Source organism: Myotis nattereri (genome assembly GCF_964212035.1).
Source record: "Myotis nattereri genome assembly, chromosome: 20".
NCBI classification, from domain to species: Eukaryota; Metazoa; Chordata; class Mammalia; order Chiroptera; family Vespertilionidae; genus Myotis; species Myotis nattereri.
In genome coordinates, this window is record NC_138096.1 from 11,849,300 (window position 1) to 11,869,195 (window position 19,896).

Below are 19,896 nucleotides of genomic sequence, written 5' to 3' on the forward strand. Positions count from 1 at the left end.
TATTGATTTTGGAGAGGAAGGGAGAGGAAGAGAGAGATAGAAACATCAATGATGAGAGATAATCATGGACCGGCTGCCTCCTGCACGTCCCACCCTGGGAATCGAGCCCCCAACCCGGGCATGGGCCCTGAACGGGAATCAAACCGGGACCTCCTGGCTCATAGGTCGACGCTCGACCACTGAGCCACGCCGGCCGGGCATGATGACAGTTTTAAAAGGAAAAAAATAAATGCATCACTTAGAGTCCAGGGGTCCTCAAACTTTTTAAACAGGGGGCCAGTTCACTGTCCCTCAGACCGTTGGAGGACCGGACTATAGTTTAAAAAAAACTATGAACAAATTCCTATGCACACTGCACATATCTTATTTTGAAGTAAAAAAATAAAACGGGAACAAATACAATATTTGTATTTGCATGTGGCCCGCGGGCCGTAGTTTGAGGACCCCTGACTTAGACGTTGGCTCTGGTAACATTTAACCTGCAAATGCCTCCAGCCAGCAGTGGAGTCTGCAGACGGTGACAATTCACTCATCGGAACGGAAAGCTGCTCCGGTTTGGAGACACATGAAAACATCAAGAAAGCAGGCAGCAACTCCCCCAAAGTCTCCCGGAAACCACAACTGCGCTCAGAGGAGCGGGTGCCCTTTGCAGTGGGCATCCATCGGGGCTCGACTGAGGTCACCGTGAGACTGTCCTCCTGGGGAGAGCCCAGCCGACACCCCTCCTCAGTGACAAGGCAGCATCACCCCAGACACGAAAGGAGTCATTTTTCCCAAACCAGTGGCTGACTCTTCAAGCTGGTGGCGAGGCTGCCCCTGCCCTTCCCCTGAGAAGCTGACAGTGGCCCCGGAGCACAGGTGGCTGTCCTTTCACGCTCCCACCCGCCCGCGAAGCATCCTCAGGCAGCAGCGTGGGTCTGTGGGAAGCCACAGGAAACCAGAGGTTCTTACCATGGTGATGGGACCTGCCCTCCCCGCGGAGCCCGGCGGCCCGGGGCTGCGGCTGGCGTGCTGCTCCCGGTGCCACTGTTGCCTTTGGCGGCAGAAGGTTCCATGTGGTGCGAGCACCTCGCCGCTGGTATTTCAGTCCCTGCGTGGCTGGCTGGCCTGGATGCTCTGGAAATCAGCCAAGCCGAGCCCGGAGCCTGCAGCCGGCAGCTTCAGAGTCTCCCCGGATCGTGCTGGGGGGAAGGTGGGCCCGGCAGTAGGCGTTTTCAGCAAACACCAGGGGCTGCTGCAGTCAGTGACTTTTCTCTGCAACCGTGTTAGGCTTTGCTGCTGGTGGAATGAAGGCAATGCTGGCCAGGGCTCCAGCGGACCCGGGGATGCAGGCGCCCAGCCCACTTCCACTCCTCCAACCGACCGACCGGACTTGGCTGCGGTTCTAATCAGAGAAGAGCATTCTTTCCAGAAGGATTGGAAGGAAGAAGGCAAAGCTGCGGGGCCTCCAGGCGTCACCAGCTCCAGGGCTGGTGGGAGTCCGCAGAGGGCTCCCGGGAACAAGCATCGGACCTCTCTTTGACCTTAACCATGGGGTGTCAGCCCCCAACACGTGGGGAGAGAAGTTCTCTGCTGGTGCAAGGAGCCCACGGAGCACACGCAGCCTTATCTTCCGGAACGAAGTTCTCCAAGGGCAGCAACCCAGCAGCGAAGACTCTTTAAATCGAGCTGGGTTATACTAAACTATGAATTAAACTTCGGGAAGCTAACGCACTCTTTGCTCCTTCTATGCTTTGTCAACATTTTATTGGTTAAAAATTTTCTCTCGGTCGGACTGGCGTGACTCAGTGGTTGAGTGTCGGCCTATGAACCAGGAGGTCAGGGTTCGATTCCCGGTCCGGGCACCTGCCCAGGTTGTGGGCTTGATCTCCAGTAGGGGGCGTGCAGGAGGCAGCCGGTCCCTGATTCTCTCTCATCACTGATGTTTCACACTCCCTCTCCCTTCCTCTCTGAAATCAATAAAAATATATTCTTTACAAAAACAGGAATCCATTGCATTGATCAGGCCCGATAGCATCAAGAAGTAGCTGTGAATCAATCGAGTCCAAGAAAACGACTCACTTTTCCTCCCCGTAGGCAACGGTCCAGGTGAGACGACACAGCCCACGTCCGTGGCCAAGAGGCAGCTCGGTGCTCACACACAGTGGGTGCTAGACGCGTACTGAATCCATACCAACCTCCAAGGGCTGCTGGGAACTCGGGCCTGCCAGCCGCCTGCCTTCAAGCCGGGAGGAGCCAGCACTGCCTAATTTGGGGTCTCAGCTCATGACCCCATCCATCCCTCGGTCCTTTCGCTACGACACCGGGCCACGCTGCTTCCACTGTCCCCCACACCGTGCCAATTCCCTGTACTCACACGGAATGAGCTGGGGACATCCATGGTGGTGGGGACAGTAAGAGAGCCTCCCTGCTTTCCACTAGCCTTGGTCTTGGTAAGCAACGGACACCCCTTGGCATCAATGAGGCATCTCCCTTTCCTTCCACTTGCTCTTCAAGGTCCAATGCCCTTTGTCCATCAAGAAGACGCCCCCGATGGCTACAACCCATAGCAATTCTCTGCTCCTAGACTGGCACCCAACCCTTTCACATTCACTCATTTCCTGTCTCCAGGCAGTCTTTGGATGCCATTGTTTTTACTTTCTTTGTTACTTTTAGGTATGTCTTACCATCCAGCCAAATGGTAAACATGTTATGCCTGTATAAAATTCACAAATGGCCCTGGCTGGTTTGGCTCAGTGGATAGAGCATTGGCCTAGAGTCTGAAGGGTCCTGGGTTCGATTCCGGTCACATGATTCCAGGCACATGCCCGGGTTGGGGGCTTGATCCCCACTAGAGGGGGTGCAGGAGGCAGCTGATCAATGATTCTCTCACATCATTGATGTTTCTCTCTCTCCCCCACTCCCTTCCTCTCTGAAATCAATACAAATATATTTTAAACCAATCAATCAAATTCACAAATGGCATCCCACTGACTGACATGAAAAATTCAGACGACTCACCATGGACGTTAAGGCCCCTCATGAACGGGCCTCTTTAAGTTTGCTCTCCCATCACCCCCCTGCCAGTACCTCTGCTTTGGTTACAAAGAGCACTTTGTAGTTCCCCGTCCCCCCAAATCCCTGGGCTCGCTTGTGCTTCCAGGCCTTTGCACATGCGGGGTCCACCAGGGACCCCAGCTCCTCCCTCAGTGCTCACCCTCTGGGCCGTCTCCGCTGGTCCCCAAGGAACCCAAAGGCTGGGGGCGGGGTACACTCAACACTGGTGTGCCCATCCCTATGTGTGTGTGTCAGAGCCCTGCACACCCCTAAGCAGATTTCTGCAATAAGCGATGCTCAGATGGTGGGCGGGCACTGTTTTTCCCGAAGAAAAGCAGACTTTTTCTCAAAGAAGTTACTATCTGGCAGGAATCTGAAGAAGGATTTCTGAAGCATCGTCTGTTGACTGAACCAGGATTCTGTTGACGGTAAGAATTGTGTGGACGCTCGGGTTAACCAAGATCGGCAGACTTCCCGGCTTGACTGCGTCACAACACAATGAATCACTAACTCGCAGCCACCGCCTTGACACCAGCCCCAGGCACCATCAACATGGAAGCGAGGAATCTCCGGGAAGTGAGATGTAGGAAAAAAAAAAAAGAAAATTTCTATCCAACAGTGGTCTGTATGTTTTCATGAACAATGTGGAAATCCAAAAAGCCAGTCCTTTCCTCCTGAGTTTCCCAGGCCTCCACCCCCACCCCCCCACACCCTACCCCCCACTTACAGCTGGAGGACCCAGGCACAGCACTGAAGGGTCTCAGATCCACGGCGAAAGGGCCAGTGGAGACCCCCACCCCCACCCTGGAAGGGCGCAAGGAAAGGAATTCTTTCACAAACGTGTACAAATAGCACCTACTCTGTTTAGTATTTTCTTAGAGAACAAACCCACTTTATCTTTTCAGAAAATCTTTATCGCACCTTAAACAGATATTAAAACACACCCGAGGAGGCCAGCAAGGCACCATCACTTCCCTCCAAACAGTCTTCATTATTCGTCTGCTTAGTATTTCATTTTTTTCTTTCTATTGCATTTGTTGCGGTCACATGGGTTAATAAAATGTTATAGGTTTCAGGTCTACAATTCTATAACGCATCACCTGTATATTGTACTGGGTGTTCAACACCCAAAGTCCAGCCTCCTTCCATCACCATTTATCCCCCTGTACACTCTTCTACCTACTCCCACCCCCCACCCCCTTCCCTCTGGGAGGTAACCACCATACTATTGTCTGTGTCTCTGAGTTTTGGGGTTTGGTTGTTTTTGCTCAATCTCTTCACCTTTTTTTGCATTCTACTCAGTATCTTCATGTTGGTCCTGCCTGAATAAAAAGCTTATTTCACATTCCAAAAAGGGTAGCCAATTGAAACTGGATGCTCCCTGTGACCACCGATACCCCCAGCTCCTGCTACCACAACCCCCGGCGTCCCTGAGGGCAAGAGTCCAGAGCAAGCATGTCAAACTCGCGGCCCGCGGGCCCCATGCCTCGTTTATTTGGCCTGTGTTAGCCTTTGAGTTTGACACGCTTGGTCCAGAGGAAATGAGGACTAGCAGACTCTTCTATCCCACAGAGCAGAACGACACCCACCACCCCCTCAGGAGAACAGAGGGCCGTGCTGGGCCTGTGTACCTTCCCCTGTTTGCCCCACCTCCAGTGCCAACCCCAAATCCCACCTTCCCGGGTTGCCCGGATGTTTGCTCTGTGTTGGATGGGGTTGGCCTCACCCACCCACCCCCGGCCTGCCCCACAGTTGGGGCCACTTCAGTGACAGGACTCAGAGAGCTCTGCATGGACATGGTTACCGAACCCCTTAGAAATAATCGCACGGCCAAGACGGTGCTTTCAAATTTAATCTCCATCCAACCCACCCCGTCTAAGAATCACGGAGCAGGCAGCGCGGCCTTTCCATTTCTAATAATCCTTCAAAAGGCTCTGTTTCCGCGGACTGAAATTGACGCTGGCACAGGAGAAATCAGGTCAAGGCCCTGAGCAAAAGAAACGGCCACGTCCGAAAGCCACCCCGAGATCGCCAAATATTTCCATTCCGGAAACAGGCCCACGGGGGGGGAAAACACCTCTCAGCAGTAAAAACATTTACAGGAGTTTCCCCGACTGTCTTACGTGTGAGATATGAAAACATGCAGGATGGTTTCTAACCATGAAGAGTGGAGGCAGGGAGGAAAAAATGCAGGAGGCAGCAGTAAAATGGGGGTGCCCTCGGGGAGGGTCGCGGCTCATCTCAGGGTCTCGACAGGCTTGCAGCTGACCAGCCGCCCGCCCCGGAGGCCGTGCTGAGCTACAGGAACAGCTGACCAGCCGCCCGGAATCTCTGCAGACCATCTCAGGTCATCCTTTCCAGTTCTGGGCTGGACCAACTATTTCTACTCAACCATCAGGGATCACGTTCCCGCTCTACCTTTTCACCACAAGAGGGAGCTGCAGCACAATCAGGGTGGAGCTCTCCAGCCTTCAGCGTGATAACAGATTCCCTGGACCAGTTAGGGCACCGGGGGAAATGAATGTGATCCATCCATTGTTCAAAATCAGTTTCCGGCCCGGCCAGTGTGGCTCAGTGGTTGAGCATCAACCTATGAAGCAGGAGGTCACGGTTCGATTCCTGGTCAGGGCACATGCCCGGGTTGCGGGCCCCATCCGCAGTGTGGGGTGTGCAGGAGGCAGCCCATCAATGATTCTCTCTCATCGTTGATATTTCTTTTTTTTAAAATATATATTTTATTGATTTTTTACAGAGAGGAAGGGAGAGAGATAGTTAGAAACATCGATGAGAGAGAAACATCGATCAGCTGCCTCCTGCACACTCCCCACTGGGGATGTGCCCGCAACCAAGGTACATGCCCTTGACTGGAATCGAACCTGGGACCCTTCAATCCGCAGGCTGACGCTCTATCCACTGAGCCAAACCGGTTTCGGCATCGTTGATATTTCTATCTCTCTCTCCCTCTCTCTTCCTCTCTGAAATCATTAAAAAAATATATTTTTAAAAAGTGTGTGTCAGCTTGATTTACTAGCTCCATATAGTTAGATGTATAAAGTTTTGCCCTGGCCCCCGCCAATGAGGGGGTGGGTTTGCTCCCTTCTCTCCTTATTCCTCTTTTGAGAATCAAAGGTGTACCTTGGTTTGGTACAATTCCGTAGCTCTTGGTTGGGTTTCTATGGAGACGAGAACTGTGCAGAGACCAGGAGGTAAGATGTGGCAGCCACCTGGCCACATGTGGCTAAAGTTTAATGAAATTTTACTATTTTGTAAAAAATATATTTTTATTATTGATTTGAGAGAGGAAGGGAGGGTGGGAAGGGGGGAGAGAGGGAGAGAGGGAGAGAGAGAGAGAGAGAGAAGCATCAATGATGAGAGAGAATTGAACCGTGACCTCCTGTTTCATAGGTCAGTGCTCAACCAATGAACCATGCGGGCCGGGCACATTGCGTTTTTAAAAAAGCTGCTTCCACACAAAACAATACTGTAAGTAGTACATTCTATTACCTATTATAGTATCTAAAATATAACATACCTATTATCTGACCTACATAATATAATATCTATTATATGACCTGTATCTATCATATTTCTTTTTTTTTTCTTTTAGAAAGGAAGAGGGGAGAGATAGAAATATCAATGATGAGAATCATTGATCAGCTGCCTCCTGCACGCCCCCTACTGGAGATGGAGCCTATAACCCAGGCATGTGCCCCTGACCGGGAATCAAACCATGACCTCCTGGTTCATAGGTCAACATTCAACCACTGAACCACACAGGCCGGGCCGAGCACATCTCATTGCCACTGAGATCCTGCACTCTCCCTCCTTCTCCCCAGAGAGTCCCCAGCTTTGACTCTCATGCCAACAGATTAGCCCAGTGGTCGGCAAACTCATTAGTCAACAAAGCCAACTATCAACAGTACAACGACTGAAATTTCCTTTGAGAGCCAAATATTTTAAACTTAAACTATATGGGTAGGTGCATTGTTATGAACTTAATTAGGGTACTCCCAAGGCTTAGGAAGAGCCACACTCAAGGGGCCCAAGAGCCGCATGTGGCTCGCGAGCCGCAGTTTGCCGACCACTGGACCACCCCACACTGAGTGTCCAAAGTGTCATCATTGCCTACCGGTCCCAGCTCGGTTCTCACTGTGACAGAACATGGGGCCCCTTTCATCGTGTTAAAGCTGCTGTACCACGTCTGTGACTTAAGGGTTCCTACTTCAGTCTAGAGCAGTGACGGCGAACCTTTTGAGCTCGGCGTGTCAGCATTTTGAAAAACCCTAACTTCACTCTGGTGCCGTGCCACCTATAGAAATTTTTTGATCTTTGCAACCATCGTAAAACAAAGACTTATATTTTTGATATTTATTTTATACTAGGGGCCCGGTGCACGAAATTCGTGCACTGGGTGTGTGTGTGTGGGGGGAGAGTGTCCCTCAGCCCAGCCTGCCCCCTCTCACATACTGGGAGCCCTCAGGCGTTGACCCCCATCACCCTCCGATCGCCTGATCGGCCCCTTGCCCAGGCCTGACGCCTCCGCCAGAGGTGTCAGGCTTGGACAGGGGACCCCCATCTCCCCCCGATCACTGGCTCTGGTCCCCGCCCAGGCCTGAGGCCTCTGGCCCAGGAATCATGCCTGGGCAGGGGACCCCCATCTCCCTCTGATCGCTTGCTCCATCCCCCCGCCCAAGCCTGACGCCTCTGACCCAGGCTTCAGGCCTGGGCAAGGGGACCATCATATCCCCCCAATCCCCGGCTCCGCCCCCTGCCCAGGCCTAACGCCTCTGGCCTAGGCGTCCGGCCCAGGCAGCGGGGACCTGCAGTGGCAGCGGGGAGCGCCGCGATCGTGGGCTTCGCTTTAGGCCCAGGCAAGGGACCCCTAGCTCCTGGGACTGCCAGCTTCGACCGTGTCCAGCTCCCATCGCTGGCTCCACCCCTACTTCCTGCTATCACTGGCCAGGGCGGCAAAGGCGCCTGATTCTCCGATCATGGCTGGGGGGCATGGCAAAGGCGCCTGATTCTCCGATCATGGCTGGGGGGCATGGCAAAGGCGCCTGATTCTCCGATCATGGCTGGGGGGCACGGCAAAGGCGCCTGATTCTCCGATCATGGCTGGGGGGCATGGCAAAGGCTCCTGATTCTCCGATCATGGCTGGGGGGCACGGCAAAGGCGCCTGATTCTCCGATCATGGCTGATTCTCCCCAGGGCCGCCTTTGCCCTGCCCCCCAGCTCTTAGCTCCCCCCTGGGTTTCCGATCACTGTCAGTGGCAGGGGGCTTCTTCCTGCTTTCCCTTTCGCCTCCCTGCATTGTGCCTACATATGCAAATTAGCCGCCATCTTGTTGGCAGTTAACTGCCAATCTTAGTTGGCAGTTAATTTGCATATAGCCCTGATTAGCCAATGAAAAGGGTATCGCCGTACGCCAATTACCATTTTTCTCTTTTATTAGTGTAGATATTTAAATGCCATTTAACAAAGAAAAATCAACCAAAAAAATGAGCTCGTGTGTCACCTCTGACACGCGTGTCATAGGTTCGCCATCACCGGTCTAGAGCCGGGAAGACAGCCCCTCCCCACACGCCCCTACCATCCCCCCTCTCAGTGATATCCCGATATCGCAGCACCCTACAACTCCCAGACAAAATGCAAACGTATCTATTTTGGAAAATAAAGCTCAGTGCCTTACACTCATTTCCTTTTCAAACGTTTCGCAGCACAACCAAAGGCTGCACTGCCAAGAGTTATAAAATTAGAGAGGAAACGAAAATCTGTTATTTTCACAATAAGGTCTTTTCATTTAGCCAAAGCATTTCGAGTTCCAAAAACAACTCACATCCCCACATGGTTGAGTTTTCACAGTGATTTGCTGACTTTTGGCATTTGTCATGAGCGCTCACTTAACAAAATATTTAACACTGTAATTTTTAAGCGATGACTGAATTCCAACTGGCATTCCCAATATTGTAATTAGATCACTATCCAATAAACAGACAAGCATATGTAGTATGCTCATAATACGCTGACCAGACAGGTATGCTATTCTGATTTTTGGATTGTAAAAGTGATATGAGCTTGAAGTAAAATTCAAGCACTTTATTTATTTAAATATATTTTTTATTGATTTCAGAGAGGAAGGGAGTGGGAGAGAGAGAAACATCAATGATGAGAGAGAATCACTGATTGGCTGCCTCCTACACGACCCGGATCCAGCCTGCAACCCGGGCAAGTGCCCTGACTGGGAACCGAACTGTGACCTCCTGGTTCATAGGTCGACGCTCAACCACTGAGCCACAATGGCCAGGCAAAATTCAAGCACTTTAGAGACATACAAAATAAAATAGCTCTCCCCATTCCTTATCCCAATCCTCAAATTACTTAAATTACTGTTAACAGCTTTGCACATATATTTGCAGATTTTAAAAATATGGTTAAAAAAAAAAAAAAAAGAAATACAGGCGAGCCCAGCCAGTGTTGCTCAGTGGCTGAGCATTGACCTACGAACCAGGAGGTCATGGTTTGATTCCCAGTCAGAGCCTATGCCTGAGTTAGTGGCTCAATCCCCAATGGGGGGCATGCAGGAGGCAGCCGATCAATGATTCTCTCTCATCATTGATGTCTCTCTCTCTCTCTTTTTCCTCCCTCCCCCCCCCCTCTGAAATCAATAAGAATATATTAAAAATAAAATACAATAAAAATATGGTTTTATTTTTTACTTTACCAAATGGAATTTTACCATGGACAATGTTCTGAAACATTCTTCCATTCATGAAACATCAGTCTGCTGAAATATTCCTGGCCAAAATAGTCCTTCTCTCTAGTAACTGAATAGTATTTTCTCAAAAGAAGAATAACAATTTATAATAATAAAAGCGTAATATGCTAATTAGACCGGACGTCCTTCCGGACAAAGCTGGGGCTGCGAGGGAAGCCCGGGTCCCGGGTGCCAGCAGCTAGGGGAAGGAAGGCTTACTCTTGCACAAATTTCGTGCATCGAGCCTCTAGTAACAATAACAACAATAGAAAACACTTCTCTATGCTCACTATGCATGAGACTCTGGTTGACCTCAACCACTAATGACAATCCTGGGAGTTAGGTGCTGTCTCTCGTCGCCTGACACACGACGAAGCTGGGTCACAGACAGGCCCAGTAACTCGCTGAAGGTCACAGAGTGACCGAGCGGGGGCGCTATGGTTTACACTCACACAATCGGGTCCCAAAGCCCATGGTCTTCACCACCACGCTAACTCGTGATGCTGCAAACTGCTTCCCAGTCTCCACGGAAGTGGACATCTCCGTTGTTTCCTATTTCAAACAAGGCCACAGGGAACACCCTCAGCATATGTATCAATCGTTCTTGGGGATTCATTTCTAGAAGTAAGATAGCTTGGACAGGCATTTACGATTTGGGAAGGTCTAACCGACTCCTCGAAAAGCTTTCCCTGCCGCCATTTCCCCCAAACAAAGCTGTTTCCTTGCACCTCCCTGACCCTGGATCGTTCCTCTTGTGCAAGAAGCCAGGAAACACAAAACGGAATCCTGGTCTTGCTTTGACCCCCAGGCCCCCGACCACCAGTGAGTTGGAGCAGCGTCTCAGCATGTATTGCCCATATGTATCTATTGGTCTTTGAATTTAGGCTTCTCATACTTTGGCCCCTTATTCTCCCGAGTTGTCCTTTCCTGTGGGTTAGTAGAAGCTCTTGACACTGCAGAGCACAGGCACTTGCCCTGGGGGATCCCCGATGGCTCGGAGCAGCTGCTACACATGGGCTGCTGGGTAAGGTCCAGAGGCAAAGGGCTGAGAACAGACCGCATGCAATACAGCTGCCTCCTCCCAAGCAAACTCGCCAGCATAGCAGAGAGATGACAAAGTTTACCTGTGGTTAGAGCTCCCGACCTGCCCAAGTGCAATCATTTTCCCTTGCGGTAAGTGTAGTACTGATCCCAGGTGAGGTGTTAGGAAAAGCAAACATGATGGTCTCCAAGACCCCCCAGGAGGGGCCAGAGGATGGGACAGGCCTGGGTTTGAACTGGGAGCCTTCACTTAATTAGCCAGGCCTCTAGTTGTATATAATGGACTGGAATATCCACAGATCTTGGTGTCCCCGGGGTCTTGGAGTCAATCCCCTGAGGATGGGAAGGTTACTGTAGTTAAGTTTTGGAGGAGTCAAAAGTTATATATGGATTTTCAACTGCCCATGGGTTGGCACCCCAACCCTTGCATTGTACAAGGGTCAACTGTACTAATATCTTTGATGGTGATTGAGGAGAAACCAATGTTCTGATTTGCCAAATGTTAATTGACATGACTGGCCTGGCTAGTTTAGCTATGGATAAAACTCGGTGATGATCTTTTACTTTCCTAATTGAAGCTCACCCCTAGCTCCATGTACCCTACGAGGAGGAAGTCCGTCTCCCGGTCTGCCCTTCTCTTCTCTTTCCTTGTCCAGGAATCCTAGCTGAGCTCAGAGACCAAGCCTGCTGGCTCTGGTGGTGCAGGCTGGCGTCAGACTCGGGCATTCCTCTCTGAGGCTAGCGGGCTCCTTGGCCACCAGTCTTTGTCCAAGACAATGTGTTGAGGCCTCTGGCACGGACAGGGGGGCAGATCCCCTTCCAAGCCACAGTGGTTCTCAGGGCAGCATGGGTGTCTATGCACCTGCCTAGTGTTAACTAATCTCATTCCAGGGCTCCCTGGGGAGCTGGCTGGGGCTCTCAACGTTTCCTTTCCTTAGACTCACCCAGAGGCCCTTTCCCCAGACAGCTGGCCTCCCCCAGGGGGCTCCTGCTTCACCCCAGGTCCCCCCAACCCCCCAGGAGCAATTACCTCCTACACTTCCTGTCCTCACTCTCCCCTGACGTCCTACCACCTCTGGCCCAGCCCGTGTCCTTTGATGCAGAATGCAAGACATTATTTCAGTAGAAATAACGCTGGTCATTCTCTAGGGTCTCTTTTACCCTTTTCAGGTGACAAGAGACTTTCCTCAGACACAGGCGGCTCCTGGGGGTTTGACCCCATCAGAGCAGCAGGAAGAGGAGGAGGTGAAGGCCCACACCTGTGCTTGACCTTGGGGCTCAGGGAGTTCATTCCTGAACAAAAGGATATTAGCATATCCCCCTCCTGCTGGCACTGCCCGGGTCGGTCATTCTTCTCCAGCTAATGCCATAAATGCTACCCACACACACAGTAAACAAAGGCACTGGCTGGGTTTCTGCAACAGAGTTTTATGAGCTGTGACTGTGTTGGTGGCAGCATTAATTAGGAGGGAAAATGTGTTCTTTTGTGAACTTCGAAGCCAATCAAGTTGGTTTCATAATGGGCTTAGAGAAAAACCAAGATTATCATTTTTCTTCATGTTCCTACTCTGAGCCACCCCAGCCTGCACCGTCCTTGAAAGCAATTTGCTCTAATTAAGTCATTGAAGTGGTGGGAACTTGTTGAAGTCATTTACTGAATGGCTTTCACAGATCATGTTTTTGAAATGAAAGGACTCTGCAAGGCCAACGCATGGGATTGCAGCAACCCACAAGGCTGTGTGTCTATCTTCCTGGGTGCTGCAGAAATGTCTACGTCCATGGAACCTAAACATCTGGTTCAAAGTCAAGATGGGCTGACAGAGCGGGAAGTGGCCCTATGGGTTTGGAGATGGGTGCTAGGGCTAGTCTGCCCTGTCCAGCTTAGGGACAGATGCTGGACAAGGTCTGGGTACAGCAGCCTTGTGATTCCCCAGGCCACTGGAATTAGAATGAAGCACTGCTTTCTTTTTCCTTTTTTTCAAAATATATTTTTTATTGATTTCAGAGAGGAAGGGAGAGGGAGAGAGAGAGAGAAACATCAATGATGACAGAGAATCATTGATTGGCCGCCTCCTGCATGCCCCATACTGGGGATTGAGCCCACAACCTGGGCATGTGTCCTGACTGGGAATGGAACCATGACCTCCTGGTTCATAGGTTGTGTGGATGAAAGGGGCCAGCCACATGCTGACCTGAGCTCAGGGAAGGCCTGCATGGCGGTCTTGCAAACTCAGAGACTTAAAGTAACCAGAAAGGATGGCCTGAAAGTAAACTTTAACTAAAAGCAGTTTTGGTGGGTAGTTACGTCCTAGGCCAGTATCTTCACTGACAAGGTCGACCTTTACCTTAACTGAGCCTATCTGTCTTTTTGCATCTATGATAACACACCCTTGAAATGTCTGGGTAACTGGTAACATCCCTTTTTCTGGACCCCTTGGGGCACAACCTAATGTGCTGGGCTCCAGGACAGATACCACAAATTCCTTTATTCCATCATGTTAATTGTTCCTGCACCCGCCTAAGTATATGTCTATTTTACTTTTTATCCAATCCCAGGGGCTTCCCTGCTTTGCTTTCTCCCGCCTCTCTAGTCTATCACCCATGGATTTCATGTAACCCACCTACGTCCCTTCTCTTTGATTGCAATGTATAAATACAGATGTAACCCGCCATTCTCTGGAGCATTATCTGTTTGTTGAGGTTCTGCTTTGTGGAAATTGTAGACAGTTTGGCTCAAATAAACTCACGAAAATTCTTTACAGGTTTGAGTGTTTTTTTACGTTAACAGTCAACGCTTGACCACTGAGCCACACCAGGCGGGGAGGGGGGGGGGGGAGGAGGTTTGATAAGGAAAAGAGAGACCTGGGAGATTGAGGGCTGTCTCCAAGCATCTGAGAGGCTGGTAGGCAGAAAAAAATCCCAGTCATTTCCCCCTAGGATTGCTACTGTATTTCAGCTCAGAATAAGGAAAGACTGATCTTAGGGTTCATTAACTTTAAGGATTCTTTCTAGTCCTGATATCCATAAGCATTAAAAAAGGCATTCCTCTTGCCTGGTTGGTGTGGCTCAGTGGTTGAGTGTTGACCTATGAACCAGGAGGTCAGGGTTCGATTCCTGTTCAGGGCACATGCCTGGGTTGTGGGCTTGATCCCAGTAGGGGGCGTGCAGGAGGCAGCTGATCAATGATTCTCTCTCAACATTGATGTTGCTATCCCTCTCTCCTTCTCCCTTCCTCTGAAATCAACAAAAACATATTTAAAAAAAAGACATTCCTCTTAGAAGGATGTCTACTTACAGACAGGACCAAGATTTGCCTTTTAGGAACTCAAAGCACCTCCATAAAGGGCGGGTCTTTTATGTGCTTCTTTGTCTAAAACATCATAGTATGACCGCGATCAAGGTGAGCCCCCAACTGGAATTCAGATACCTTCTGCCCCACCTCCTGGTCCTGCCCATCTACTTCCTCATCCTCCATTGACTGCAACGCAGGTTGAAGGCCTTCCTGAGGAGAGGACCCAAACCTGCCCCGTATTGGTGAAAGGGCGAGTCATCGCGGGGCCTACGTGGGCCGGCCGCCGGGCCCCATGAGGCACAGCCTGACCACACTGCTGGCGGCCTCGGGCACCGACTCCCCAGCCCACAGCGGGAGCCCGGCGCAGGCCACCTGTCCGCCGCCCCCGGACCGGACCCACGCGGCAGCTGTGGCGGGGCGGGGCGTGTGCCCTTGCCCGAGGAGATGGAGGAGGAGGCGATCGCCGGCACCCCCGGGGACGAGACGGAGGATGTGGACTTCCTGTCTGGGCTGGAACTGGTCGATCTGCTGGACCCCCGGCAACAGGACTGGCCCCTGGAGCCCGGGCTCAGCTCGCCCTGGGGGGGGGGGTGAGGACTGCGCCCTCCATCTTGCCCTGGGTCCTCCAATTTTGGGCAGAGCCATGTGCTCGGCGGGGGCTTCTTCCCGGAGGCCCAGGCCTCTGCTGGCCACGCCCAGGATTTCTCTGGACTAACCAATGATAATCAAGGGAAGTGCACGCCATCAATATGACCACATCCTGTGTAACAAGACCCGACTCGCGCCTGGCCAATCGGCGGGGCCCACAGTCCCCTCCCCTGCCCTTACTATAAAACCCACAATCCCATCAGGCCTCGCTCTCTCGCGGCCACTGGGCTTACCGTTGTTGTACCGGTGAGTGTGGTCGGGAGCCGAACTAGCTCGAAATGAAGGACTCTTTGCTTTTGCATCGGACTCGCTGGCTCCCTGATGGGCTTTTTGGGAACCTTAAAATCTGGGCACAACAATTGGGTGTGCACACGTACAGGCGAGGTGTATGGAGGACCAGCCAGAGAAGACAGCCCCTGAGGAGGGGGCGAGGAAGACGTAGTCAGGGCCAAAGAGAGAAGGGAGGGCTGGTCCTATACATCAGCGTGGCTGTTGGCTGAAGTGTCCCAATGCCATGCTCCATGCCGACCATGGGGAGAGCAGGACACGTGTCCATCAGTAAAGCTCCCCTCCCACGCTCTGCATGACTTCAGCCCTGACGACCTGGTCCTGGACCACTCAGACAGAAGGAGTCCAGCAGAGTTGAAAGAGGTCATGGACCAGCATCCCCCTGGGGACTGGGTCGCACCCCCAGCCAAGCAGAGGAGTGGAGTGGCATCTGGGGAGGACCAGGAGCAGCTGAGAGGCGGGGCCTGGCATTGGGGGGACAGATCAAGCAGCGGGGTGCCAGGGACGGTGCAGGTGAGCTACAGTGAGGACGCAGCATTAGCTGGTGGACGAGAGGATGGCAAGTGGCAGGGCGAGCCAATGCCCAAGGTCATCAGGCGCAGGACAAGCAAAGGACAGTGGCCCAGGTGGAACGTTAGGAATAGCCTGCGGAAGCCATGGCAGGTGTTGCTCAGTGGATAGAGCACCAGCCTGCATACCGAAGGGTCGCAGGTTTGATTGCCAGTCAAGAGCTGTGACTTGGGTTGCAGGTTCAATCTGTGGGTGGGAGGCAAGCAATCCATGTGTCTCTCTCACATTGATGTTTCTCTCTGTCTCCCCCTCCCTTCCTTCCATTCTCTCTAAAAATAATGGGAAAAATATCCTCGGGTGAGGATTAACAACAACAAGAACAAGAATAGCCTGGAGCAAAGAGACACAGCAACATGATGTCAACCTTGGAAGCTTCCAGAAGAACACAGGAGCTGCATGGAGGGCACAGTTCTACTGAAAGATACGGGGACGTTAACACGCGGCGAGTTCCCCGTGTCACCTGAGTGGACAGCGCGGAGCTCCGGATGCGGAGTTATAATGTAAAGGGGTCCTCGCTGGTGTCCACGGCTGGGAGGGCTGGGAACACTGACGATGCCAACCCTCTCCATTAAGAATATGTTCCTGCCCTGACCGGTTTGGCTCAGTGGATAGAGCGTTGGCCTGCGGACTGAAGGGTCCCAGGTTCGATTCCAGTCAAGGGCATGTACCTTGGTTGTGGGCACATCCCTAGTAGGGGGTGTGCAGGAGGCAGCTGATCGATGTTTCTCTCTCATCAATGTTTCTAACTCTCTATCCCTCTCTCTTCCTCTCTGTAAAAAATCAATAAAATATATTAAAAAAAAAGAATATGTTCCTTACATATTTCAGAGCAGCCCTTGTAAAGCAACCCTGCAGAAAGCCATTAAACCCAGGCCCACAGCCAAGTGGAAAGTGACAGGCTGGGGGTCGGAATAGACTCAAGGGCAGCCAGGCACTGCAGCTCATCACACTGAGGGGCTCCTCCCACCCTAAACCAGGTTCCCCGGGGACAACACTGTCTTACAAAGGCCTCTATTTTAGTTATTTTTAGATATTTTTTATTGTTTTCAGAGAGGAAGGGAGAAGGAGAGGGAGATGGAAACATCGATGATGGGAGAGCATCATTGATCAGCTGCCTCCTGCACGTCCCCTACTGGGGATGGAGCCCGCAACCCGGGCACGTGCCCGACTGGGAATCGAACCTTGACCTTCTGGTTCATAGGTCGATGCTCAACCACTGAGCCATGCCGGCCAGGCTTGAAAAGGCCTTTAGAGGCTCACGGTGCTGGCTGTTATTTGGAGAAGAATAAGCCGTGTAGGGAGCCCAGAAATTCAGAGGACCCCTGGAGGGCTGACTCGGTCCAGAGACTCAGGGCAAGCCGGAGGAAAGGGGGCAGGGGACTGAGACCCTGTCTTCTTCCTGCCAGCAGCTCACTGAGCGCCTGACTTCCCACCTCTCTGCATCCATGTCTTCATCTCTAACTCACTGACTCCCAGTATGTGAGGATCACCTGAGAAAGCAGGTGTTTCTTGGAAAGGTCCAAGCCCACAGAAACAAAGGTGTTATCTATCAAGTCTGATGACCTCTCAGGGAGTAGCAGGTCCCACCCGTCCATGGGAAATGGACTGTTTCCAGTCCATGGATGCTAGGCACGGGGGCGATAGAAAAATTGTAATCCTCTGTAATTCCCTAGCAGATGGTACATGTTCATGAAAAAAATTACAGTACAATGACAGAATTACTGCATCAGAAACAGGTGTAATGCATCAGAAATACAAACAGATGAGCTTGGCTGGTGTGGCTCAGTGGTTGAGCATCCATCTATGAACCAGAAGGTTACGGTTCGATCCCTGGTCAGGGCACATGCCCAGGTTGTGAGCTCGATCCCCAGTGTGGGGTGTGCAGGAGGCAGCCCATCAATGATTCCCTCTCATCACTGATGTTTCTATCTATTTCTCCCTCTCCCTTCCTCTCTGATATCAATGAAAACATATTTTAAAAAGGAAATACAAACAGACGACATAAAAAGACTTGCTATGGCCATATTTAAACCAATGTAAACAACTTCACAGTCCAAGAATAAAGGGCTACTTGAATAAATTATAGAACATTTATAGTAAAAACCAAACAGCTACCAAATGGAAGTTTTTATGAAGAAATTTGAATGATATAAAGATATGCTAATTAAAACAGGATGTGTGGAAAAAGATAAAGTCTGCTCAAGTAGAACTCATAAAACTAACTCCCTCTTCTGACTCTGATGAATTACTGTACCAGACTAGCCTTGCATTGTTAATGGTCAGGAAACTGAACAAAATATATAAAAACATTTTCAGACACAGGACTACAGACAGCGCAGGAAATGAGGCAAGAAATGCAATAAGCCCAGTATAAAAAATGAATTATATTTTTACAAGCAATTGACAAATGTATTTTTATGCACAACTGACAACAAACATTGTTCTATATTATGTCCATAGAACAATGTAAAATTGACAAATGCAATGAAAAATTGACAACTGCAAATAAAAATACAACTCACAGGACCACTGAAACATTCATGATTTAGGGTAAATCTAACAAGCTGTGCACTAAGTACATATCTTGACTGAAGCCTTGGTTACAACAGGGTATACATTTGTCAAAACACGTTCAGCTGGCCAGGCCAGTGTGGGTCAGTGGCTGAGTGTCAACCTACGAACCAGGAGGTCACAGTTCCATTCCCGGTCAGGGCACGAGCCTGGGTTGCAGGCTTGATCCCCAGGAGGGGGCGTGCAGGAGGCAGCTGGTCAATGATTCTCATTATTTTTTTCTTTTAATTTTGTTTTATTGCTTAAAGTATTACAAAGAGTATTACATATGTCTCCTTTTTTTTTTTTCCCCTTGACCTTCCCCTGGCCTCCCCTACCCCCCAGTGTCTTGTGACCATTGGTTATGCTTATATGCATGCATACAAGTCCTTCGGTTGATCTCTTATCCGCCCCCCCACCCTTCCCCCACCTCCCACCCCCCGCCCTGCAACACTCCCTGGCCTTCCCGCTGTAGTTTGACAGTCTGTTCGATGCTGCTCTGCCTCTGTATCTATTTTTGTTCATCAGTTTATAATGGTCTTTATTATCCATGAGTGAGTGAGATCATGTGGTATTTTTCTTTCATTGACTGGCTTATTTCACTTAGCATAACGCTCTCCAGTTCCATCCATGCTGTTGCAAATGGTAAGAATTCCTTCTTTTTTTTACAGTAGAATAGTATTCCATCGTGTAGATGTACCACAGTTTTCTAATCCATTCTGATTCTCATTACTGACGCTTCTATCTCTCTCTCCCTCCCCCTCCCCCTCTCTGAAATCAATATATATGAAAACAAAAATAAAATTAAAAAAACACATCCACGGTGCACTAAAGCTTAATTTCTGCAGAGGTGCATGAGAATTCCCAGAAGGCACTGGGAATGTGCAGACAGGAGCCTCCTGAAGACTACATACTGAAGTTGTCACTTAGAAGATGAAGCTTCTTTGACCCCCGATTCTTGGCTGAAACACAGAGAAAGGTGCCACTCAAGCCTGGCATTTCGGGGCATCAGTAACAGAGGGACCTTGATTCCAGAGGACCCTCTGGGATGGCTAAGCTCACCCCTGCTAGCCCCTTCTGCAGCTTCCTCTGCCCACGGCAACTGTGACGTCAGTGAGCTCTGAGGCTGCCACTGACCAATCACAATAACCCTTAGCAAGAAGCGTGGCTCCTCAGACAGTCTCAGGTCAGGCCTGGGTCTCACTGGTGTTTCCACACCATCTGTCTTCCAGAAGTTTACCTCTGCCCTCAAGGCTTGTATGTATTCAGTTGTAATAAACCCAGAAAGCCAAAACCAGCAAGCTGTTCCGTGGCTCGTAGGGACCATTGCTTTGCTAAAATAAACCAAATACCTTTTTTTTTGGCTGGTATTGCAATGGTCCATATACACATCCATCTTCTTTCCATCTCTCCTTGAAACATAAAATCTCAAAACAATAACTTGAATATAGGATTTCCAATCTTTGACCCTCTTCCGTCTTGCACAGTTAATACTTTTCCTTAGTAACATACGTTTTCTTTTCTTTCATAGTCGAGATTCTTCATTGGCTGGATCAAACAGCTCTCTGTGGTGTTAACGTTACTTCTAACCCATCCAATACTGGGACTACCTGTCAGTAACCCTCTGCCTAGAACCCACACCTATTCTAGAGAACGTTTCCACTTCTCGTCTCCTCTTTAACCTTGAGGAAGTCAATAACCTCAAAAAATTACCCA

The 19,896-nt window shown here is 50.4% G+C and overlaps 1 protein-coding gene across 2 annotated transcripts in view; it reads right to left on the reverse strand.

The window, feature by feature from the left end:
* PLD5 (phospholipase D family member 5) overlaps nucleotides 1–19,896 on the reverse strand; it is a gene marked incomplete at its 5' end in the record, with an annotated part of 172,983 nt that overhangs the window by 124,763 nt on the left and 28,324 nt on the right. The window contains one exon of one of the 2 annotated variants that reach the window (XM_081114486.1): nucleotides 952–1,411. The exons of the other annotated variant lie outside the window; for it this stretch is intronic. Coding sequence (XP_080970612.1) covers nucleotides 952–954 — 3 coding nt within the window. Of the gene's footprint in view, nucleotides 1–951; nucleotides 1,412–19,896 lie in introns of those variants that run through there. 2 annotated transcript variants of the gene reach the window in all.